This window comes from Aquarana catesbeiana, linkage group LG06, assembly GCF_042186555.1.
Source record: "Aquarana catesbeiana isolate 2022-GZ linkage group LG06, ASM4218655v1, whole genome shotgun sequence".
NCBI classification, from domain to species: domain Eukaryota; kingdom Metazoa; phylum Chordata; class Amphibia; order Anura; family Ranidae; genus Aquarana; species Aquarana catesbeiana.
The window spans coordinates 65,756,766-65,783,298 of record NC_133329.1 but is presented as its reverse complement, the minus strand read 5'-3'; the positions used below and the strand labels follow the sequence as shown (position 1 = coordinate 65,783,298).

The window sequence follows — 26,533 nt, the reverse complement described above, 5'->3', positions numbered from 1 at the left end:
ACCTGTCAGTGCCCATCAGTGCCCATCTATCAGTGCCCATCCGTGCCCACCTGTGCCAACTATCAGTGCCACCCATAAGTAACCATCAATGCCACCTACGAGTGCCCATCAATGCCACCTATGAGTGTCCATCAGTGCCGCCTATAAGTGCCTATCCGTGCCACCTATGAGTGCCCATCAGTGCCGCATACCAGTGCCACCTATCAGTGCCCATCAGTGCCACCTATCAGTGCTTATCAGTGCCCATCATCAGTGCCCGTCAGTGCCACCTCATCAGTGCCACCTCATTGGTGCCACCTCAGCGGTGCCCATCAGTGCCGCCGTATCAGTGCCCGTCAGTGCAGCCATATCAGTGCCCGTCATTGAAGAAGAAAACGTACTTATTTACAAAAAGTTTTAACAGAAACAAAGAAAAACTTGTTTTTTTTCAAAATTTTCGGTCTTTTTTTATTTGTTGCGCAAAAAATAAAAACCGCAGAGGTGATCAAATACCACCAAAAGAAAGCTCTATTTGTGGGAACAAAATGATAAAAAATTTGTTTGGGTACAGTGTAGCATGACCGCGCAATTGTCATTCAAATTGCGACAGCGCTGAAAGCTGAAAATTGGGCTGGGCGGGAAGGTGTCTAAGTGCCTGGTATTGAAGTGGTTAAATTTCGTACCTGGGGGGTGTCTATAGTATGCCTGTAAAGGGGCGCATGCTTCCCGTGTTTAGAACAGTCCGAGAGCAAAATGACATTTCTAAAAGGAAAAAAGTCATTTAAAACTACTCGGGGTTATAATGAATTGTCGGTCCCGGCAATACACATAAAAGTCATTGAAAAAAATGGCATGGGATTCCCCCATAGTCCATTACCAGGCCCTTTGGGTCTGGTATGAATATTAGGGGAACCCCGAACCAAAATAAAAAAAAAAATTGGGTGGGGGTCCCCCCAAATTCCATACCAGGCCCTTCAGGTCTGGTATGGATATTAAGGGGAGCCCCGCGCCAAAATAAAAAAAAATAGGCATGGGGTCCCCCCAAAAATCCATACCAGATCTTTATCCGAGCACACAACCTGGCAGGCCACAGGAAAAGAGGGGGGAGGAGAGCGCCCCCCCTCCTGAACCATACCAGGCCCCCCCAAAGCACCTTGTCCCCATGTTGATGGGAACAAGGACCTCATCCCCAAAGCCCTTGCCCGGTGGTTGTGGGGGTCTGCGGGCAGGGGGCTTATCGGAATCTGGAAGCCCCCTTTAACAAGGGGATCCCCAGCCTCCCCCCTGTGTGAAATGGTAACGGGGTACAAATGTACCCCTACCATTTCACAAAAAAGTGTCAAAATGGTAAAAATGACACCGTATGACGTGTCCTCGCAGGTGACAATTCTTTTATAACTGAGGGTGGGGCCACACAGTGACTTCCCCAGGTGATCCCGCCCCCCTCTGACGCTACAGGGAAGCCATAGGGATGTCCCCGTGTGCAAGCTTCAAAGGGAGGACTGACAGAGATAAGTGGATGAGTTGAGATACAGGAGATCAAGGAAGATATCTGTGATAGATTTGACCCCAGTTGGATAATGACGATTCATGGACAAACACTGCCCCCAGAGGCCAATTATGGCAAGACGGTCAGTAATATAACCTGTTGAGGAAACGCCCCAGAGATACTGCGATAAAAAATAGAGTTGGGCAGGCAATGGGAAGGGGTTTGGATGAGGTGTGTTTGTAAAAAGGAATGTTTCAAAGAGCTCCTCTCTGTTTTGCTGCAAAGCCCGTCATGAGGCTGTCTCTCTGCCATCTTGGGACTTTGCTCTAAATTCCATGTGGCCCAGACCCCTTTTATCATCCAGAACCAGCAGATAAAACCATGTGTGATAAGTATCTTTGATATTTCATTGTTGTTATATGCTCTGTATATATACTGTGCTGTGTAGTGTGTGATGTTAGTACATTCCTATTTTCTTGGGAAATAAATAAGATATTGTTTTTACTAGCAGCACCGTGTGGTTGGTTTCATAGCTAACGGGTATTATTGTGATATTAACAGTAACATGTGCTCAGAGTTTAATAGACTAACTAACTATAGGGATTAGACAAATTAATACACAGATATAATATTAATTATTGTATCGATTACTTCAGGGTACATTTGTACCCGTTACCATTTCACACAGGGGAGAGGCTATGATTAAGCACTGTTTGTAGTGTGAAACGTATCAGCTCCCCTGCATTTCTGCTGTGGCATGTAATTCTATTGATTTTTATTCAATAAAGGCGAAAATTATTTGAGTGCGGCTGTCCAGGACTTTTCTCAAAACGTCATTGTTACAAGCATTGCCGGCACCTGTGGCTTCCAGCCTGGAGGAGAGGTCGGTTCCTGATTGACCTTCCTAGAGCGGTGATATTTCTCTCTCTGCCCCGAGTCTCAGTGATGTAAAAGATATATACTGTATGCCAAATTTCAAAAAGATTATATAATATTTAGGGGTTGCGCACTTTGATCACTTTTATCAAAGCAAAGTCTGTGGGCTTCACTTGATAAGAAGTCATATACAACAATGCTGGATGAAGAAAGTCCCATTCAAAGCTTTCTAGAACGAGGGAAAATGGTTAACTACATCCAAAATGTCCTAAAAGACGGAAGTCATTCAATAGAAGACTACAAAGAGTTATTACAACTCTCACTCCTGTACCTAGGAGGTTGGTCTAAAAATGACTTCAGTTTCAGGATCCCAGGGGCACTGCATCAAGCAAGGTGGATGGCAAAGGCAATATTTGCACTTAAAATTGTCCTCTTCACTAAACAGTTGAATATTCCTCAACGAAAATTGGAAGGAATGAAACGGGTTGCACATTTTGTCAGCCTCATATATGTTCGCTTTTGGCATGAGGCAATTGTAAGTCGATGGGCTCCAAAGAATGATTTGGATATGCTACAGCTTTTGAGCACTTACCCAGATGCAGACGTCAAAAAATGTGCTCTCACAGTTGCTAAGAGACACCTTTGGTATCTGTCAGATACAAATGTAGGATTGGCTACTTTTACAAAACAGATCAAAGTGTGCAACCTCTAAATATTATCCAATCTTCTTGAAATTTAGTATATATGTTTTTTCCATCACTTAGACTCAGGGCGTAAGCAAAGTCAAATATTTAACAGTTCATTTTTTTCCATTAGAAAATGAAACACCCTACTATCCCTCCCCTCTTAAAGTAAGGTGACCAGATATTTAAAATGAAATCCGAGACATATTTTTGTTATTGGCAAATGGCACAGGACTGCATAATACACAGAGCGCTGGTTACAGGACTGCATAATACACAGAGCGCCAGGCACAGGACTGCATAATACACAGAGCACCAGGCACAGGACTGCATAATGCACAGAGCACCAGGCACAGGACTGCATAATACACAGAGCACCAGGCACAGGACTGCATAATGCACAGAGCACCAGGCACAGGACTGCATAATACACAGAGCACCAGGCACAGGACTGCATAATACACAAAGCGCTGGGCAGAGGACTGCATAATATACAGAGCGCTGGTTACAGGACTACATAATACACAGAGCACTGGGAACAGGACTGCATAATACACAGAGCACCAGGCACAGGACTGCATAATACACAGAGCGCTGGGCACAGGACTGCATAATACACAGAGCGCTGGGCACAGGACTGCATAATACACAGAGTGCTGGTTATAGGACTGCATAATACACAGAGCGCCAGGCACAGGACAGCATAATACACAGAGCGCCAGGCATAGGACTGCATAAAACACAGAGCGCTGGGCACAGGACTGCATAATACACAGAGCGCTGGGTTCAGAACTACATAATACACAGAGTGCTGGGCACAGGACTGCATAATACACAGAGCGCTGGGTTCAGGACTACATAATGCACAGGAGGGTGTTAGGCATTCAGAAGTTTTCTTTGCACAGAAGACACTTCTAGAACTGCTAGTGAAACTAGGTCTACTTGATCCAGAACCACCTAACAGATTTCCAACTACTCCAAGACCCTCCCCAATATGGTCGACTCCGTCTTCCAGACGCAATACTGCTGAACAAAGAAGATGGCGACAACCTTTCCAGAACCAAGCCACCTGACCACTTTGATTAAATGTTTTTTTCTATTCACACAAGGCCCCACTTGTGGAGTTGTCCTCTCAGGACTGATTTCTGGTTCGTTTTCTAATTCCTGTTTAGATGGATCTTTCTGAGCACAGCCCTTCTCATCAGTTTGTTAACATTTGAACTTCCCCCTCATCCGATACCTGGACTTTATCATGATCCTTTTTAAGGGAAGGAAGGAAGGAAAAAAAAAAAAAAAACGAAAGGAGGAACAAACTTACCACAAATCTAACTCAAACCCTTTCCTTTCCCTATTCCTTTCCTTCCCTTCATACCTCTCCTCCATCCCCTCCCTTCCCTCCATTTTCCCTATTCCCCCCCCCCCATCCCCCCCCCTTTTTTTTTTTTTTTTTTTTTTTTTTTTATATATAGCTACAAGGTATATATGTGGCTAAAGTGAGTTTTTAGCAGTGCTTAGGATGGTAAATTTGGGCTGGGGGTACTTGGGGTCTGTTAGATATGAGATACAATCTCCTTGTTTGACAACCCCCAAGGAAAGAGGATGTTTTCCTCAGCTGTTACATTTACCCCTCTGGTTGATATTTAATTATTTTTGTTTCAGTGTTTTCAAACAGCCCGCCAAGTCTGTCGTCGCTGGATTGTCTCCCCACCTGCTCATGCGGTTGATTGCCACATCCCTATTTTGGAGGATGGTGCACTTGATGGCATTCGCAGGATCAGGACGTGTTTGTCCTCCTGATTCAAATGTAAAATGTTGTGACAAGACATTTCTTGTCCCTTTGATTTTGTTATTTTTTATTACAATATTCATCTATTTCACCTTTATGGTCGATACTTTATATAGATTTAAAAATGGAAGTTACAGTACTACTATTCATTCTCATCTAATGATCCAATGTTATAATTTTTTTTGTCTCAAATACTCATGCTCTAAATTTGATACACATTTGACCATGGTTTCTCTACTGTTATGGTATAAGATGACATTGCCTTTCCAAGTGCTAAACTATAACCCCTCTCCATACATTTATATACTTTTCAGCTATATTTCAATAAGTGTAACTGGGAAGGTATTACCTTATAAGCATACTTCTCTACAAATCACCAATGGTACTTAAAGTAATATCTCATAATGTTCATGGCTTCAATACTCCCCACAAAAGGAAAAAGGCCTTCCAGCACTACAAAAGAATTGGTGCAGATATTATACTACTACAAGAAACCCATTTCTCCTCCTCTAGACATCCAAACTATTTTGACAAGACATATAGCCAATTTTTTTATACTACATACCACAATAAAACCCGAGGAGTTGCTATCTTTATACGTAACACTATCATTTTTGACTCACAACATATTTATAAAGACCCAGATAGCCGCTATATCATTATAAAAGGTCAGATAAATAACAAAGAAATCACTATTGCATCAATTTACGCACCAAATGACTCACATTCTTCTTTTTTCCAGGGCTTTTTTGAATCACTAGAAAAGCTTAGCTCTCCCCATCTGATAGTCGGTGGAGACTTTAATCTAACAGCACATCCAGCACTAGACAGAAGCAAAATTTCCCCTTCCACCAAAGCTTTCCCTAAATCCTTAAACAGATCCCTTAATAAATTTCAATTAATTGACTCTTGGAGATCACATAACATAGGTGCAAAAGTTTACACACATTACTCACAATCCCCATGATGTCTACGCTAGACTAGATTACATTTACTGCACACCTATTCTATTAGCTAACTCCTCTAAAGCTACAATACACCCATGCCCATGGTCAGATCATGATATTACATTTTTCGAAACTTCACACGTAGGTCTCAAACCATCACCATATAATTGGAGACTAAATGATACTATCCTAACAGATGCTTCACTGACACAGACCATCACAACACATATTGAAAATTATTTTACTGACAATGTCAATGATGATACTCCTCCTACTATGATTTGGGTAGCTCATAAAGCTGTCCTAAGAGGCCATTTAATCAGTCTCGCTGCAAACAGAAATAAACAAAGACTCACAGATATCAAATGCCTTACTAAAGAACTTAACGACCTATACCATAAATTGCAAATAACTCCTTCATCAGAAATTACCAAACATATTCAAGACAAGCGTAAAGCGTTGGATGTTATCCTTTCTGCAAACACAGAGAAATCACTAAGGTTTTCCAAGGCAAAATTTTTATTACATAGCAACTCTCCATCATCTATGTTTGCCAAAAAACTTAATCATGAACACAAACCCCCACATACATACAAACTTAGAGACCACAAAGGAAATATGATCACACACCCTCAAGAAGTACTTAAAATATTCTCCACATTTTATAAGGACCTCCTCTCAAGCCCTCAGCCTCCTATTAACCAATCATCCAGATCGTGGATGGAAGACATCAGACTACCCTCTCTTACCCCACAGCAAATGGAATCCTTGAACGCCCCCTGTACAGAACTAGAATTGACCCGTATTATAAAATCCCTCAAAACCTCCACAGCCCCAGGCCCTGATGGTTTTTCCTCTTCATATTACAAAAAATTTGCCCCCCTCCTAACCCCTCACTTGACTAACCTTTTTAATCACATTCTCAATGGTGGACAATTCCCCAATGAGATGCTAATCTTTCCCTAATCCCTAAACCGCTTAAGGATCACTCTCTCCCTCAAAATTTTCGCCCTATATCAGTTTTAAACAATGACCTCAAAATTTTTGGAAGACTGCTTGCAGACAGACTGGCAAAAGTTATCACGAATCTAATTCACATCGATCAAACCGGTTTTATCCCTGGAAGACAAATTGTTGATAATGTCAGATTGGTCACTAATATTATCCAAGACGCAAATCTTTTCTCGCGGAAACTTTGCCTCTTAAGTCTTGATATTCACAAGGCATTTGACAGCGTCAGCTGGTCCTACCTTAACTTTTTACTACCCAAATTTGGAATATCAGATAAATTCTTGCAGGGATTTAACGCCCTTTATCACAATCCCCAAACTAGAATTAAAATCCCAGGCCACAATTCAGAATTTTTCTCCCTTAGTAGAGGGACTAGACAGGGTTGCCCCCTTTCTCCACTCTTATTCGCCCTCGCTATTGAACCATTAGCCCATAAAATAAGAAATAACTATGATATAAAAGGATATACTAAAGGGGAAAACGAATTTAAACTCAGCTTATACGCTGATGATGCTCTTGTATTCCTTACAGACCCTATTACCTCTATCCCATCCCTCCTTAAGGAACTGAAACTTTTTCACAATACATCTGGCCTCAAAATAAATATGAACAAATGTTCTGCCATGCCAATCAACTTTTCTCAAAACACACAAAATTTACTATCTAGTAATTTCCCTTTCATATGGTGCCATAATTCATTTAAATACCTTGGAGTCTCTATAACCCCAACACATAACCAGTTATATAAGTCTAATTACATCCCTCTTTTTTCCAATATTAACACTATCCTTAACTCTTGGTCTTCATTTCATATCTCATTCCTAGGAAGAATATGTGCCATCAAAATGACAATCCTTCCCAAACTATTATATTTTTTTCGTACCCTTCCAATTAATATTCCAAAATCCAAATTATTCTCTATTCAGAGAAATATCAACAAATTCATATGGGCAGGAAAAAAGCCCAGATGCAGCTATGCACTAATGCATAGACCCCAATCTGCAGGAGGTTTAGGTCTTCCCAACATATGGCTATATTACCTAGCTGCTAGACTAACCCAGCTTTCTCAATGGTTCACCCCTACACACGACACCCCATGGAAAAAATTTGAAATTACCTCCATTAAACCACTGTACTTACAAGGAATATTATGGTCTAATATCACGTCATACAATAAACTCTCCAAAGTAAATATTATAGTGGCCCACTTTCTCCAACTTTGGAATAAACACAAAGACACCTTCAAACTCTCCTCTAACACTCCACCCTTAGCATCCTTTCTTGGTGATCCCAGATTTCCTCATGCATACAATAACGAAAGACCCTTTTTAAACTGGATTAACAAAAATCTTACTACACTTAGATCCCTACAACTAAAATGGAACTTTACTCCATTCCCTTCTCTACAATCTATACATGGCCTCCCTTCTTCAGAATTTCACCATTATCAACTAATTAGAGAATTCTATGCTGAGTGTTACGCACTCTCTACAAACCCTTCCAACACAGTATTCAAACAGATCTGTATCTCCTTTACTAGAGATAGAGGTTTGATATCAAAACTCTATCATTTTCTAAACAGTGTTGGAGTCCTGGAAAAATCCTCACAGATGATTAAATGGGAGTCAGATTTGTGCGTCACATTCAGCACTGGGGACTGGGTATCCATGTCAGATAATCTACGAAAGAGTAACAAATCTATATCATTCAGAGAAACCCCAATTAAAGTATTTTCAAGATGGTACTTAACCCCAGTGAAATTACATTCATACTACCCTTCAATATCTCCAAACTGTTTTAGAGGTTGATCTGTTCATGGTACATTTATACACATATTCTGGTCATGCCCTCACCTGGACCTAATATGGCGTAGGGCCTTTGAAATTATTGAATCTTCATCTAAACAAAAAATCAAACCTTCACCACAAATATGTTTATTATTTGCTAATATCCCAAATGTTCCACTTCCATGTACCAGATTAATTCATTCTCTATGCAGCTCCATACTTTGGATGATTGCTTACAACTGGAAATCCAACAACCTCCCATGGCAACAAGTTATTTCCAGAATGGAATCAATCAAAATTGCAGAATGGATATTCCATACCCTTAACGATACTATACATATATATAAAGATAAATGGTCTTACTGGATTACGGATTAATACCTAATTGTCTATCCCCATTTCTATTTATACACAACCATTGCTCCTGCAAATTAGTGATTATATTGATTTCATATTTACATATTTCTGCCTAGAGATTATGGTCTAATAATGTATTTCAATCTCCCAATTTAATGATAATGCTGTAACATTGTGACACACTCTGTTAACAATCCTATATTTTGTTTTGTACTTTTGTGAAACTTCCAAATAAAACTTTTGTAAACAAAAAAAAAGAATATATTTCTGAATATATAGAAAAATTTTGATTGAAATATATTTAAATTCCTCCTCTCTTTATTATTATTTTTTATTGATATAGAGGTTTATGTGATTTCAGTTGCTGAAGGGTGATTCGAATGAATCTTTAGTCATTGGTTTTTCCCCCCACCTCTTTTAATGTTTTTTAATAAAGTTTTTGAATAGTAAGGGTAATGTAATAAAAATCCATTACTCTGAAGTAATATCAAGTTTGTCCACAAGATGGCACCATGATGACTCTATGGAGTTTTAATTGTAAAGGTTAAAAAGCAGGTGTGTGTGTAATTGCCATCCCCCTGTAATGGTAATTGTTTGCAGCTTTAACACCTTCCTAGTGTTACCAATGGCTGAACTTTTTCGTTTTGCCGCTCGGATATATAAGGTGCATGCGCAGACGTGCGGGCGTGCCCCTGATGATGTCATTTCTGACGAAACGGCCGTAGGATTGACACGCTCGTACCGACGGCGCATGCGAGAAGTTTCGTTTTAAAGCTGTATTGGTTCCTTGCAAGGAAAAGTGTTTTTATGGATGCCAGTGAGGCGACTTTTAATAAACAAGAGATAAAACGTTCTACACCATTGGAGTTTTCTCTTTTCTTTCAAACACGGTGAGAGCTCTCTTCCCTGATTGTACCGCTGTCTGGAAGCCTGTGGCGATCGTTTGTGGATCTACATCCATCATCCCAGCTAAAGTTCCAGCCGCTGTGGAGGGCAAACCCCAAGCTATTAGCTCTATGCCTCTGATCAGAGGCTATCCGGTAAGCCTTCAATCTTTACCAGGTGACGGGATTTCAACACGGTGACAGTCACGGATTTATTATTCATAGAAAGTCACATTTAATTGCTTTTTTGGACATTTGTTTTGACATAATTTTTGCATCTTTGGACTTTTTCTAAATGTGTGGATAAAAAACTGGGAATAGTCACGCATATATATCACTATAGTAAAGCATCCATGTTATTGTTCACGCATATATATCACTATAGTGAAGCATTCATGTTATTGTTTATTTTTTCTTTTTTTCTTTTACCACATATGAAAGTTGTTGGTGCTTTAATAGTAATATCAATTTTTGTTGTATTTTTGCATTTATATCCAGCGCTGTGCTTTTTGTTATATCCATTGAAATCAATGGGCAGTGCCACCAGAGCCGCCAGCAAATCGCCGCTGCAGCGGCGCTTTGTGGGTGGTTTTAACCCTTTTTCGGCAAAACCACGGTAAAGCGCCGCTAAAAATAACGGCGCTTTACTGCCGAAGCCCCCCAACGCCCCAGTGTAAAAGAAGCCTAAAGTTTATATCGGTAATTAACCTCTTACCGACCGCCTAACGCAGATATACTGCGGCAGAATGGCACGGGCAGGCAAAATCATGCACCTCCGGTGCCCCAGGCGGTCGGCATCGTTAGGGGAGCGATCCGTGCTGAGGGGGAGGCCACTCATTCATGGCCACCCCCTCGCGATCGATCCCAACGAATGTAAACCTTCCTCTTCTGCTGTAATGTAAACAGGGGCAGAGGAAGTGATGTCATCGCTCCGGCTTCCGAGGAGAGAAGACATCAAGTAAGTCTGCACCAACACAACACTTACAGTAGAACACTCTAGGCACACTTTTCACCCCCGATCACCCCCCGAGCACCCCCCTGTACCCCCTGTCACAGTGACACCAATAGCAGTTTTTTTTTCTGATTACTGCATTGGTGTCATTTTCTGACAGTTATAAGTGGTGGGGCAGTTAGTTTTAGGCCCCTTTAGGTCTAGGGTACCCCCCCTAATAAAGATTTAACCCCTTGATCACCCCCCGTTGCCAGTGTCACTAAGCAATCGTTTTTCTGATCACTGTATTAGTGTCACAGGTGACGCTAGTTAGGGAGGTAAGTATTTAGGTTCGCCGTCAGCGTTTCATAGCGTCAGGGACCCCCATATACTACCTAGTAAAGGTTTTAACCCCCTGATTGCCCCCCAGGTAAACCCTTTCACCAGTGATCTCCGTATAACTGTTACGGGTGACGCTGGTTAGTTAGTTTATTTTTTACAGTGTCAGCTCACCCGCCGTTTATTACCGAATAAAGATTTAACCCCTAATCGCCCGGCGGGTGATATAAGTTAGGTTTTAGGGTCAGATAAGGTCTGCGTCGCCCCAGGCAGTGTCAGGTTAGTGCCAGTACCGCTAACACCCACGCACGCAGCATACGCAGTGGTATAGTATCTGAACGGATCAATATCTGATCTGATCAGATCTATACTAGCGTCCCCAGCAGTTTAGGGTTCCCAAAAAGGCAGTGTTAGTGGGATCATCCCAGATACCTGCTAGCACCTGCGTTTTGCCCCTCCCCCCAGCCCACCCAAGTGCAGTATCGATTGATCACTGTCACTTACAAAACACTAAACACACATAACTACAGCGTTCGCAGAGTCAGGCCTGATCCCTGCGATCGCTAACAGTTTTTTTGGTAGCATTTTGATACAGTCGCTAAGTCAGGAGCTATTTTACCTGTGAGTCTCACTAGTTACCATTAAATTTAGAGCCCAAAATTGCAAATCGAAGGTACACTAGTGAGGAGGCCTACACGTTTCTGAGCATGACAGATAGTGAAGAGGAAGTCACTCATCTGTCAGATTCAGGCTCAGAATACGATCCTGTAGAGCACATCGGCTCCGTTACAGATAGCTCTGACGATGGAGTTGTGGTCCCTGCTAAGGTCAGGCGTACCAGACCCCGAACTTCTTCTTCTGTCGTTGATATGCAAGAACCGCAGGTCCCTCGTATGGAGCAGAACAGTACTAGCGCCGCTATTCCTTCTGGTGAACTGGCAAGCACCAGCGGCCTAGTACACCCCGATCGTAGTCAATCCAGCACTGCAGTATCATGTGGTGCAATTGAAGCTGGCGAGGTGGCAAGCACAAGTAGTGTCCCGCTGCCACCAAGAAGACGAACACAGGCCCGTCATGCCCTTCCTGCTGCATTCACCAATCCTAATTGGGAACCCACCACTTCTGCAGCACCCGTACTTCCCCCATTCACTGGCCAACCCGGCATTCAGGTGGAAACAGTTGATTTTACGTCACTTGATTTTTATTTGCTGTTTTTCACCGAAGATCTTTATAGATCTATTGTGGACCAAAGCAATTTGTACGCTGGTCAACACATCGCCACTATTCCCCAGTCTTCCTTTTCCAGAGATTGGAGACCAATTACGGTCCCCGAATTTAAGCTCTTTCTGGGCCTTTCCCTCAACATGGGCATAACTAAAAAGAGTGAGTTGCTGTCATATTGGTCCACTGACCCAATTCACCATTCGCCCTTGTTCTCTGCCTCCATGGCCAGGGCACGATACGAGCAGATCTTGCGGTTCATGCACTTCAATGACAATGAACTCTGTCGTCCTTGTGGAGACCCTGGATACGATCGGCTCTATAAAAAATTTGGCCCCTCGTAAACCACTTCAACCAACGTTTTGCAGACTTGTTTACTCCCCATTAAGTTGTCTGCGTTGATGAGTCCCTGATTAAGTTTTCTGGCCGCTTGTCATTCAAACAGTACCTTCCCAGCAAGCGTGCCACATATAGGGTCAAGATGTATAAGCTCTGTGACAGGGCCACGGGCTATACATGTAGTTTTATGGTTTACGAGGGAAAAGATAGTCACGTAGAGCCAACAAACTGCCCTGACTACATAGGAAGCACTGGCAAGATTGTGTGGGACTTGGTGTCACCCTTATTCGGAAAGGGTTACCACTTATATGTGGACAATTATTACATGAGCGTGCCACTTTTTAGTCACTTGTTTTGAACAGCAGGTTGGAGCATGTGGCACCGTGCGACCTAATCGCCGGGGCATTCCCCAGCGGCTTGTAGATTCCCGTCTTAGGCTGGGGGAGAGAGCCTGCTTGCAGTGTAATAATTTGCTCGCTATGAAGTGGAGGGATAATAAGAATGTTTTCGTTCTTACCTCCCTTCATGCAGACACGACGGTCCAAATTACTACGGCGACTGGTGTTGAGGAGAAACCCCTCTGTGTCCACGAATATAACCAAAATATGGGAGGGGTGGACCTCAACGACCAGTTGTTGGCGCTGTACCTAATTGCCCATAAGGCCAGACGCTGGTACAAGAAAGTGTCTGTTTATTTATTTCAATAGGCTTTGCTGAACGCTCATGTGCTATACAGAACTTCAGGACGGACTGGATCCTTCCTTAAATTCCAGGAAGAGATCGTCAGAGCCCTTCTGTTTCCAGACGGTGCTCCACCTCACCTTCCCCAACCAAATGCAGTAAGCCGGCTGCATGAGAGGCATTTTCTTTATGTCCTCCCGAGTACCCCTACCCAACGAGCCCCCTAAAAAAGATGTCGTGTCTGAAGCAAGCGTGGATATAGGCGTGACACCCGCTATTATTGTCCTTCCTGTCCGGACAATCCTGGTCTTTGCATTGGTGAATGTTTTGAACGCTACCATACACTAGTTGAGTATTAGCGTAGGGTACAGCACTGCAGAGACTAGGCACACTTTCACAGAGTCTCCCAAGATGCCATTGCATTTTGAGACCCGCACCTGGAACCGGTTATAGTTACAAAAGTTACAGTTACAAAAAAAGTGTAAAAAAAAAAAAAAAACACAAAAAATATATATAAAATAATAAAAACAAAAATAGTTGTCGTTTTATTGTTCTCTCTCTATTCTCTCTCTATTGTTCTGCTCTTTTTTACTCTATTCTATTCTGCAATGTTTTATTGTTATTATGTTTTATCATGTTTGCTTTATAGGTATGCAATTTTTTTAGACTTTACTGTTTACTGTGTTTTATTGTTAACCATTTTTTCGTTTTCAGGAACACCATTCAGCTGCAGAGCGGATTTATTTATCTTGACAGCAACAGCGTTTGCTCCCACGATACATATAGCCGTGACTCCAGCGCTGTTGGAGGTGATTTCACCACCACAGTTAAAAAAAAGAGCATATATGCCAAAGCATGGGGGCAGCAGGGGCGGAGGAGCGATTTTCTCCTACCTTTTGCAGGTGGTGGCCCCCATGCTTCTGCATATATATATTTTAGGCCCCTTTCACACGAGGCGGACTCTGTTTCTACGGAGCCCGCCTCGGTCCGCCGGCTCAGCAGGAGATCTGTCCGTTGATCTCCGCTGAGCCAGCAGATGACAGGTCCCTCTCTGCTCACTGAGCGGGGAGGGGCTTGTTAGGCGCCACTGCCGCCTATGGAGGGATCAGATGAAAACGGACAGCATGTCCGTTTTCATCAGATCTCACCCGATCCGATCCGCCAGCGACGGACCTGGACGTAGGGCCATCCGTGTGCTTTTAGCGGATCAGACGGGGTCGGATGTCAGCGGACATGTCTCCGCTGACATCCGACGCTCCATAGACTAACATGGAGAGCCCGTTCAGGTCCGCCGTCAAAACTGCCAGGCGGACCTGAACGGTCCGATCGTGTGAAAGGGGCCTTAGGCACAGGTTGCATTAAAAAGTGTTTTATTTTTTACTATGTTTCTTTTGTATTTGCTTTGCAGGTATGGTAAGTCTTACTGTTATACTGTAATGTTACTTTGTTTTATTGTTAACCATCATTTGCTTGGCAGGTATGCCATTCAGTTGCAGCGCAGATTTATTTATCTTGACAGCAACAGTGTTTGCTCCCACGATACATAAATCCGTGACTCCAGCGCTGTAGGAGGTGAATTCACCACTACAGTTAAAAAAAAGAGCATATATGCCGAAGCAAGGGGGCAGCAGGGGCGGAGGAGCGTTTTTCTCCTACCTTTTGGAGCAGATGCCCCTATACTTCGGCATATATAAATGGTGCAAGTATGCCCATCATTAGAAGTGGGTGGTTAACCACTTGCTGCCCGCCCGCCGTCATATGACTACGGGACGGTGCAGCTGTTGTTCTGGGCCTCCATCATATGACGGCGCAGCCTACCAGGCAGCCCAGGGGACGCACGCGCGCGCTGCATCGCTCGGGTCCCGGTGCGCATGCCCGGCGGCCGCGATGTCCGCCAGGCACCCGCGATTGCCCGGTAACCGAGCAGGACCGTGGCTCTGTGTGTGTAAACATCCTGTCAGATGGGAGGAGACCAATGGTGTGTTCCTTGTACAGAGGAACACCGATCGGTCTCCTCCCCTTGTGAATCCCCTCCCCCCACAGTTAGAATCACTCCCTAGCAACACATTAACCCCTACAGCGCCCCCTCCTGGTTAACCCCTTCATTGCCAGTCACATTTATACAGTAATCAATGCATTTTTATAGCACGGATCGCCAAAAATGTGTCAAAATTGTCCGATGTGTTCGCAGTCACGATAAAAATTGCAGATCGCCGCCATTACTAGTAAAAAAAAAAAATAATAATAAAAATGCTATAAATCTATCCCCTTATTTTGTAGACGCTATAACTTTTGCGCAAACCAATAAATATACACTTATTGCGATATTTTGTACCAAAAATATGTAGAATAATACGTATCGGCTTAAACTGAGGAAAAAATTTGTTAAAAAAAAAAAAAATTTGGATACTTATTATAGCAAAAAGTAAAAAATATTGTGTTTTTTTCAAACTTGTCACTCTTGTTTTGTTTATAGCACAAGAAATAAAAAACGCAGGGGTGATCAAATACCACCAAAGAAAGCTCTATTAGTGGGGAAAAAATGATAAAAATTTCATTTGGGTACAATGTAGTATGACCGCGCAATAGTTATTCAAAGTGTGACAGCGCTGAAAGCTGAAAATTGACTTGGGCAGGAAGGGGGTGAAAATGCCCTGTCTGGAAGTAGTTAAAGGGGGGTATTCTAATGGTGGGCATACCCACCGATCAATCTGTTTTTTTCGTTCAGCCCACAGACTGCATGAAAAAAAAGTTTACAATATATGCCCACCAAGGACTAGCAACGTACTGGTATGTTGCTGGACTTTGAGTGGTTATACCAGAATGATGCCTGCAGGTTTAGGTATCATCTTGGTATCATTCTTTTCAGCCAGCAGTCGGCTTTCACGTAAAAGCAATCCTAGCAGCTAATTAGCCTCTAGACTGCTTTTACAAGCAGTGGGAGGGAATGTCCCCCCCCCCACCATCTTCCATGTTTTTCTCTGGCTCTCCAGTCCCAACAGGGAACCTGAGAAGCCGGTGATTCGGCCAGCTGACCATAGAGCTGATCAGAGACCAGAATAGCTCAAATCGTCTCTATGGCCTAAGAAACCGGAAGCTACGAGCATTTTATGACTTCGATTTCGCCGGATGTAAACAGCGCCATTGGGAAATTGGGAAAGCATTTTATCACACCAATCTTGGTGTGGTCAGATGCTTTGAGAGCAGAAGAGAGATCTAGGGTCTAATAGACCCCAATTTTTTCAAAAAAGAGTACCTGTCACTACCTATTGCTATCATAGGGGATATTTACATTCCCTGAGATATCAATAAAAATGATTAAAAAAAATGAAAGGAACAGTTTAAAAATAAGATAAAAAAAGCAAAAAAAAAGCACCCCTGTCCCCCCTGCTCTCGCGCAAAGGCGAACGCAAGAGTCAGTCTGGCGTCAAATGTAAACAGCAATTGCACCATGAATGTGTGGTATCACCGCGAAGGTCAGATCGAGGGCAGTAATTTTAGCAGTAGACATCCTCTGTAAATCTATATTGGTAACATGTAAAGGCTTTTAAAGGCTTTTAAAAATGTATTTAGTTTGTCGCCACTGCACGTTTGTGCGCAATTTTAAAGCATGTCATGTTTGGTATCCATGTACTCGGCCTAAGATCATATTTTTTATTTCGTCAAACATTTGGGCAATATAGTGTGTTTTGGTGCGTTAAAATTTAAAAAGTGTGTTCTTTCCAAAAAAAATGCGTTTGAAAAATCGCTGCGCAAATACAGTGTGAAAAAAAAAATGAAACACCCACCATTTTAATCTGTAGGGCCTTTGCTTTAAAAAATATATAATGTTTGTTTGTTATGTTCAAAGTAATTTTCTTGCAAAAAATTTTTTTTTTCATGTAAACAAAAAGTGTCAGAAAGGGCTTTGTCTTCAAGTGGTTAGAAGAGTGGGTGATGTGTGACATAAGCTTCTGAATGTTGTGCATAAAATGCCAGGACAGTTCAAAACCCCCCCAAATGACCCCATTTTGGAAAGTAGACCACCCCAAGTTATTTGCTGAGAGGCATGTCGAGTCCATGGAATATTTTATATTGTGACACAAGTTGCGGGAAAAAGACAATTTTTTTTTTTTTTTGCACAAAGTTGTCACTAAATGATATATTGCTCAAACATGCCATGGGAATATGTGAAATTACACCCCAAAATACATTCTGTATATGCTTGTCCTGAGTACAGGGATACCACATGTGTGAGACTTTTTGGGAGCCTAGATGTGTACAGGACCCCGAAAACCAAGCACCGCCTTCAGGCTTTCTAAGGGTGTAAATTTTTGATTTCACTCTTCACTGCCTATCACAGTTTTGGAGGCCATGGAATGCCCAGATGGCACAACCCCCCCTCTCCCAAATGACCCCATTTTGGAATGTAGACACCCCAAGCTATTTGCTGAGAGGTATAGTGAGTATTTTGCAGACCTCACTTTTTTTCACAAAGTTTTGACAATTGAAAAAAGAAAAAAAAAATTTTCTTGTCTTTCTTCATTTTCAAAAACAATTGAGAGCTGCAAAATACTCACCATGCCTCTCAGCAAATAGCTTGGGGTGTCTACTTTCCAAAATAGGGTCATTTGGGGGGGGTGGGTTGTGCTATCTTGGCATTTTATGGTCTTCGAAACTGTGATAGGTAGTGAGGAGTGAAATCAAACTTGTGGCGAAATTTAAAATATTCCATGGACTCAACATGCCTCTCAGCAAATAGCTTGGGGTGTCTACTTTCCAAAATGGGGTCATTTGGGGGGGGGGGGTTGTGCCTTCTGGGCATTTTATGGCCTTCAAAACTGTTATAGGTAGTGAGGAGTGAAGGCGGTGCTTGGTTTTCGGGGCCCCGTACGCGGCTAGGCTCCAAAAAAGTCCCACACATGTGTAAGGCGTAAGGCATGTGTGAGCAATATATCATTTATTGACAACCTTTTGTAAAAAAAATTTTTTTTTTTTTTTTTTGTCATTATTCAATCACTTGGGACAAAAAAATGTAATATTTAATGGGCTCAACATGCCTCTCAGCAATTTCCTTGGGGTGTCTACTTTCCAAAATTGGGTCATTTGGGGGGGGGGTTGTACTGCCCTGCCATTTTAGCACCTCAAGAAATGGGATATCATAAACTAAAAGCTGTGTAAATTCTAGAAAATGTACCCTAGTTTGTAGATGCTCTAACTTTTGCGCAATTCAATAAATATATGCTTATTGACATTTTTTATTACCAAAGACATGTGGCTGAATACATTTTGGACTAAATGTATGACTAAAATTGAGTTTATTGGATTTTTTTATAACAAAAAGTAGAAAATATCATTTTATTTCAAAATTTTTGGTCTTTTTCTGTATATAGCGCAAAAACTAAAAACCGCAGAGGTGATCAAATACCACCAAAAGAAAGCTCTTTTTGTGGGAAAAAAAGAACGCAAATTTCGTTCGGGTACAGCATTGCATGACCGCGCAATTAGCAATGCGACGCAGTGCCAAATTGTAAAAAGTGCTCTGGTCAGGAAGGGGGTAAAACCTTCCGGGGCTGAAGTGGTTAAAATTCTCTGTACTGAGATTACAGGACTTGGAGAAAGCTACTGTATTTCCACAGATCTATCAGTCTTCTATGACTTCCACGTGCCTGAACATCACATCACAGTTTTTATAGGGTTGTCACCTGTCAGTGTTGCCAACCGCCCGTAGATTTACGGGAAGTCCGTAAAAACAGGGCATTCTTCTACCAGCCGTAAATGTCAGTAGTAGCAGATATGTGCCAGAAAAAAAAATGGTGGTCACTAAAAAAAATGGTGGTGACGGTGGGTCAGAACTGCGCATGCGCAGTTTGCGGTAATCGCCGAGAAGAAGCTCCGATCCACGAGCGCTGCCTCTGCCCGCCGGCGCCGCGCGATGATGATGTCAGCCGCGCTCCCCGCCCGCCCATCCGCCAGACTTAAAAAAAAAGAAGGAGCTGAGGGCGGAAGGACAGAGGAGCTTCGTGTTTGAGTCAGTGGACACTGGACAGAGTCGGACTGCTGACGTGAGCCTGTAACCTGACCAGCCAGAACACTACAGCGACACAGAGTGCCCTGGTCGGTGTTGGACGGTGAGTGGCTGTGCACTGCAGATTGCACAAAGACGGGTCGGGTATCGGGGAGACTCAGACGTTCTGATCCTAAAGTTTTTTCCTTCTCCTAGCCTCCCAGCTCCCACAGCAAGCTCATATGTCAGAGCTGGGAGTGTGTTGGCTGGAAAGGATGCTGGCTTGTATATTATTACTCCCTCTGTTTGGCAGCATGAGCATCCTACCCCACTGCTGGCTCTGTACACCTACCTTGCTTCTCTCTCTCTCTCTCTCTCTCTCTCTCTCTCTCTCTCTCTCTCTCTCTCCCTCTCCTTTTTTTTTTTTTTTTTTTTTTTGATCAGTAACTTAATTGATAGTTAAGCTTGCAATGCCCATCACACATTTTTTTTTCCTGAATAGAAGATAGGGGGGGGGGAGACAGAGAGCAGAGTAGGGGAGAGAGAGAGAGAAGGAAGCTTGAATGCAAAGCACAGCTTCACCACAGGCAGCTCCAGAATTGTGGTATTTCCCTGCCTCGAACAGTCACAGTGCTCTCCTCTGCTGCTCAGTGTGCTCACTTAGGGCAGGGGGGATAGACAGAGTGACTCTGAGTCAGTCCCAGAGAGAGTCAGTCAGGGGCCAGCACCTGGCCCAGGGGAGTATATGAGAGTGAGTGATTCAGTAAGTCAGGAGCGGCCCCAGCCAATAATCCCTTCCCAGAGTAGGCTGGAGGTGGTGGACTGCAGCAGCACAGTTAAAGGGGCACAGGAGGAAGGACACTGATGTAGAGAAGTATGGTAATATGAAGGGGGGCAGAGAAGGAAATTACCATGCCCACAGTCTCTGACCATCTCCTGTATCATGTCCGCAGCCTCTGACCATCTCCTTTTATCATGTCCGCAGCCTCTGACCATCTCCTTTTATCATGTCTACAGCCTTTAACCATCTCCTTTTATCATGTCCGCAGCCTCTAACCAACTCCTTTTATCATGTCTACAGCCTCTAACCATCTCCTTTTATCATGTCTACAGCCTCTAACCATCTCCTTTTATCATGTCTACAGCCTCTAACCATCTCCTCTTATCATGTCTACAGCCTCTAACCATATCCTTTTTATCATGTCTACAGCCTCTAACCATCTCCTCTTATCATGTCTACAGTCCCCGAGAGGGAGTCTGGAGAGGAGTCAAGAGTGGGAGCGCTGTCAGCGAGGGGGTTAAGGGAGAAGTCAGACGTGTGGACTATGGAGAGGAGACTATAGGATAAAACCAGAGCCACCAAGCTGGAGCCATCTGACTGAGCCCTGCACGGTGCACCTGAGAGGAGGTCACTGACAGCATCACCAGGCCAGTCTGAGGGGGGGAGGGGGGTTGCTGATGTAAGGAGGAAGTGAATACAATAATGTAAGGGGCACTGATATAAAGGTCCTACCTACAGTGGCTTGCAAAAGTATTCGGCCCCCTTGAACTTTTCAACCTTTTGCCACATTTCAGGCTTCAAACATAAAGATATAACATTTTAATTTTTTGTGAAGAATCACCAACAAGTGGGACACAATTGTGAAGTGGAATGAAATCTATTGGATATTTTAAACTTTTTTAGCAATTAAAAAACTGAAAAGTGGTGCGTGCAAAATTATTCGGCCCCTTTACTTTCAGTGCAGAAAACTCACTCCAGAAGTTCAGCGAGGATCTTTGAAAGATCCAATGTTGTCCTAAATGACTGATGGTGATAAATAGAATTTACCTGTGTGTAATCAAGTCTCTGTATAAATGCACCTGCTCTGTGATAGTCTCAGGGTTCTGTTGAAAGCGCAGAGAGCATCATGAAGACCAAGGAACACACCAGGCAGGTCCGTAATACTGTTGTGGAGAAGTTTAAAGCCGGATTTGGATACAAAAAAGATTTCCCAAGCTTTAAACATCCCAAGGAGCACTGTGCAAGCGATCATTTTGAAATGGAAGGAGTATCAGACCACTGCAAATCTACCAAGACCTGGCTGTCCCTCTAAACTTTCAGCTAAGACAAGGAGAAGACTGATCAGAGATGCAGCCAAGAGGCCCATGATCACTCTGGATGAACTGCAGAGAACTACAGCTGAGGTGGGAGAGTCTGTCCATAGGACAACAATCAGTCGTACACTGCACAAATCTGGCCTTTATGGAAGAATGGCAAGAAGAAAGCCATTTCTCAAAGATATCCATAAAAAGTCTCGTCTAAAGTTTGCCACAAGCCACCTGGGAGACACACCAAACATGTGGAAGAAGGTGCTCTGGTCCGATGAAACCAAAGTCGAACTTTTTGGCCACAATGCAAAACGATATGTTTGGCGTAAAAGCAACACAGCTCATCACACTCAACACACTATCCCCACTGTCAAACATGGTGGTGGCAGCATCATGGTTTGGGCCTGCTTTTCTTCAGCAGGGACAGGGAAGATGGTTAAAATTGAGGGGAAGATGGATGCAGCCAAATACAGGACCATTCTGGATGAAAACCTGTTGGAGTCTGAAACTGGGACGGAGATTTATCTTCCAACAAGACAATGATCCCAAACATACAGCAAAATCTTCAAAGGAATGGTTCACAAATAAACGTATCCAGGTGTTAGAATGGCCAAGTCAAAGTCCAGACCTGAATCCAATCGAGAATCTGTGGAAAGAGCTGAAAACTGCTGTTCACAAACGCTCTCCATCCAACCTCACTGAGCTCGAGCTGTTTTGCAAGGAAGAATGGGCAAGAATTTCAGTCTCTCGATGTGCAAAACTGATAGAGACATACCCCAAGCGACTTGCAGCTGTAATCGCAGCAAAAGGTGGCTCTACAAAGTATTAACGCAAGGGGGCCAAATAATTTTGCACGCCCCACTTTTCATTTTTTTATTAGTTAAAAAAGTTTCAAAAATCCAAAAGATTTCGTTCCACTTCACAATTGTGTCCCACTTGTTGGTGATTCTTCACAAAAAATAAAAATTTTATATCTTTATGTTTGAAGCCTGAAATGTGGCAAAAGGTTGAAAAGTTCAAGGGGGCCGAATACTTTCGCAAGCCACTGTATATTAGTGATCTCCCCTTACCTTAGTGTATTTACTCTACGAAAGGTGGTCTCTGGTCACCAGAGTGCCCCCCACATCAGAGTTGTTGGGGTTCCCCTTTACATCAGAGTCTGCAGGATTCCCCTTACAGTGCAAGGGGGAACTCAGTCTGCTGACCCTGATGTAAGGTAGAACTCTGGTGTAAAGATAAAGCAGTGGACTCTGATATAAGGTGGTCTCTGGTCACCAGAGCCCCCCTCTACATCAGATTCCACCTTAGATTATGATCTGTAGCGTTCCCCTTTACATAAGAGTTTCCTTTCACTGTAAGGGGGAATCATGCAGACTCTGAGGGAAATCTGTGCTAGCTGGGTTATAGTAACCTGATCTTCATGTCAATGGAGAAATATGTTTTTTTACTTTTGTTTAACTTAAACACATTGCTAATAGCATTAGCTATACATTTATAGTTTAAATATTGATATTTGCACTGTTTGGCACTGTGAAACTGTAATTTAGGTACTTTTTTGCAGTGCCAGTAAACAATTGGTGCCATTTGTAACTTTCGGCATCCTGCCAGTAAATTCACTTGGGGGGCGGGGGTTGGCAACACTGCCACCTGTATGGGATTCCCCCGGACAGTCTAGGTTCTGAATCACCTGTCCAGTTTTCAGACTGCCTGAAACCTGGACAGACCATTCTGGCAGAGGGGGAGCTTCATTAGCATACTTGTCACTGTGGAGACAGTCACAGCAGCAGTGTCATTGCTTCTCACTAAATACACACACTGTGCTGGTGTGAATGATGGGAATCTGAAGCTCCTTTCTGTCTCCCCCCTCCAGGCTCCTGCAGTCTCTGTTATCTCTGACCCCCCCCCCCCCCCCCCTCCAATCACTAGTGCCCTGTTCTGAGAGAAGAGGGAGGCGGAGCTGAGGAGATCACTGGAGCTGCTGTCAGGCTGCCCGCTGCTCACTAGGAGGTGAGCTGACTTTTTTTTTAGTAAGGAAAGTTTTCATGGATGCAAAAGTTTCAGGAGGATTTCCTTTGCATTGAAGAGTTAAAATAAGCAGAATCTGAGTAGACAGCAAGTGAGTGTGGGGGGGGGAGGGGAGTCTGCAGCCTGATGATCACAGCCCAGCCAACTCACAGTGTCTCCTAAGCAGCAAACATATCTATATATACAAACTTCCCCCATCCTCTGTCCAGATTAATTGTGGAGTCATTTATAACAATTCACTTAACCCTGTGTGTATGTGGTGAGTTTACACCTCTGATTGCCCAGACTCAGAGCCTGGATAACACGGAGTTATATGAACGCTCATCAATTACCTTCTTATCATCTGGACATACAGAGTGCTGGGTGGAGCATCTTATAACAGATTGTTTTCATTGAGTATTATTGTTGTATATTTTAGTAGATGACCACAATAGCTTTTTTTATTATAGACATTACTATCTGATACACTTCTCAGCCCCCAACTCCCCCCAGCTTATATCACCCCCAGACCACTTCATACAGACATCACTCAGAGCTGCTTTCTACCCCCCAGCTGAGGGTCATCATTCCCTGGTCACCCCACAGACCCTGCAAGTAATCCCTCCCAATACTGCCCCCATCATACCCTCCGCACTCCTCTCCCGTACATACTGCCCCATCATCCCCTCCGCACTCCTCTCCCGTACATACTAACCCCATCATACCCTCCACACTCCTCTCCCGTACATACTACCCCCATCATACCCTCCGCACTTCTCTCCTGTACATACTGCCCCCATCATACCCTCCGCACTCCTCTCCTGTACATACTGCCCCCATCATCCCCTCCGCACTCCTCTCCCATACATACTGCCCCATCATCCCCTCCGCACTCCTCTCCCATACATACTACCCCCATCATACCCTCCGCACTCCTCTCCCGTACATACTGCCCCCATCATACCCTCCGCACTCCTCTCCCGTACATACTGCCCCCATCATAACCTCCGTACTCCTCTCCCATACATACTGCCCCCATCATACCCTCCGTACTCCTCTCCCATACATACTGCCCCATCATACCCTCCCTACTCCTCTCCCATACATACTGCCCCATCATACCCTCCGCACTCCTCTCCCATACATACTGCCCCCATCATCCCCTCCGCACTCCTCTCCCATACATACTGCCCCCATCATACCCTCCGCACTCCTCTCCCATACATACTACTCCATCATACCCTCCGCACTCCTCTCCCATACATACTACCCCATCATACCCTCCGCACTCCTCTCCTGTACATACTGCCCCCATCATACCCTCCGCACTCCTCTCCTGTACATACTGCCCCCATCATACCCTCCACACTCCTCTCCTGTACATACTGCCCCCATCATACCCTCCGCACTCCTCTCCTGTACATACTGCCCCCATCATACCCTCCGCACTCCTCTCCCATACATACTGCCCCCATCATACCCTCCAGAAATGTTATTTAATCACAAAACTATATGTATACGACATAAAAAATTGGCGTTCATTGCATTGTACAGAGGTAATGAATTTAATGTACTACAAAAAAAATAATTTTTACCATGCGCTGCTAAAGTGTTTGGCTTGAATAAAAGGTGGCAACCCTAATCACAGATCTTTTCTATTATATATCATCTACACAATAAATGAACGGCTCATTTCCCTCACCAATACTAAAAGGTTAAAACTTACATGTCGGGCATAGAGAGAGAAGAATTAATATTCCCAGAATAGTCCTCTCCGCCATCCCGAGTCTTTGTGGAAACATTGTCCTTTACTCCAATTCATGAAAACAGCCACATGAATGTGTTTTACTTACTTTCATTTTCATTAAAAGGATTTATTTTTTTTGTCTTTAACCACTTAAGGACCGAGCCTCTTTCTGAGATTCCTTGTTTACAAGTTAAAAACATTTTTTTTTGCTAGAAAATTACTTAGAACCCCCAAAAAATTATACTTTTTTTTTCTAACACCCTAGAAAATAAAATGGCGGTCGTTACAATACTTTCTGTCACACTGTATTTGCGCAGCGGTCTTACAAACGCACTTTTTTTGGAAAAAATACACTTTTTTGAATTAAAAAATTAGACACCAGTAAAGTTAGCCCAATTTTTTTTTACATTGTGAAAGATAATGTTAAGCCGAGTAAATTGATACCCAACATGTCATGCTTCAAAATTGCGCCCACTCGTGGAATGGCGACAAACTTTTACCCTTAAAAATCTCCATAGGCGACGTTTAAAAAATTCTACAGGTTGCATGTTTTGAGTCACAGAGGAGGTCTAGGGCTAGAATTATTGCTCTCGCTCTACCAATTGCGGTGATACCTCACATGTGTGGTTTGAACTCCGTTTTCATATGCGGGCGCTACTCACGTATGCCTTCGCTTCTGCACACGAGCTCGGCGGGACTGTTCTTTACACTGTTCTTTTAAAAAAAAAATTGTGCCACTTTTATTCCTATTACGAGGAATGTAAACATCCCTTGTAATAGAAAAAAAGCATAAAAAAAAGCATGACAGGGCCTCTTACATATGAGATCTGGGGTCAGATCTCATATCAGATTGTCTTACCTGAGTAGTACGTAAGACAATCTGAGTGGGATAACTGGTTTCTCTAGGTGTCTACATATAGGAGTGGCTCATCCTGTGTCTGCGGGTCTATGTGCCGGTATAGCAACACTCACAGCACGGATCAGAGACATCCAGGGCTGCCACACAGTGGCAAACACTGTGACTGCTCATACCCCTGCAGGGGTGTCCCCATTCGGTGAGTGCAAGCATAATAAGACCCCAGTTAAGGAGCACCATCACAAGACCAGCACTTTAATAAGGAATTGTTTATTACAACACTACCTCCCTATAAGGACTTTACCCTTTCCAAACCATTTCTTAAAAAATACTTTATAAAAAAAGACTTTTTGAGCCATTTAAAAAGAATCTTCATCACAACTACGTATATATATATTTTTTTTTCCAGCAAGTACTGGGCTTATGAAGCACAAATCACTTTTTTGACTGTTTAAGCCTCAGTCACTTTATGATTTTAGTATAACTAGCACGTTTTTGCACTCAGCTAAAAATGAAATGGTATGTGATAAAGAATCACGATT

The 26,533-nt window shown here is 43.2% G+C and overlaps 1 protein-coding gene across 1 annotated transcript in view; it reads right to left on the bottom strand.

Moving 5' to 3' along the window:
- The window catches only part of LOC141148575 (uncharacterized), a 121,942-nt gene extending 96,722 nt beyond the window's left edge, over window positions 1–25,220 (bottom strand). The window contains exon 1 of the mRNA XM_073636138.1: window positions 25,115–25,220. Coding sequence (XP_073492239.1) covers window positions 25,115–25,190 — 76 coding nt within the window. The 5' untranslated portion in view covers window positions 25,191–25,220. The remainder of the gene's footprint in view (window positions 1–25,114) is intronic.
- Between the last annotated feature and the right edge of the window lie 1,313 nt (window positions 25,221–26,533).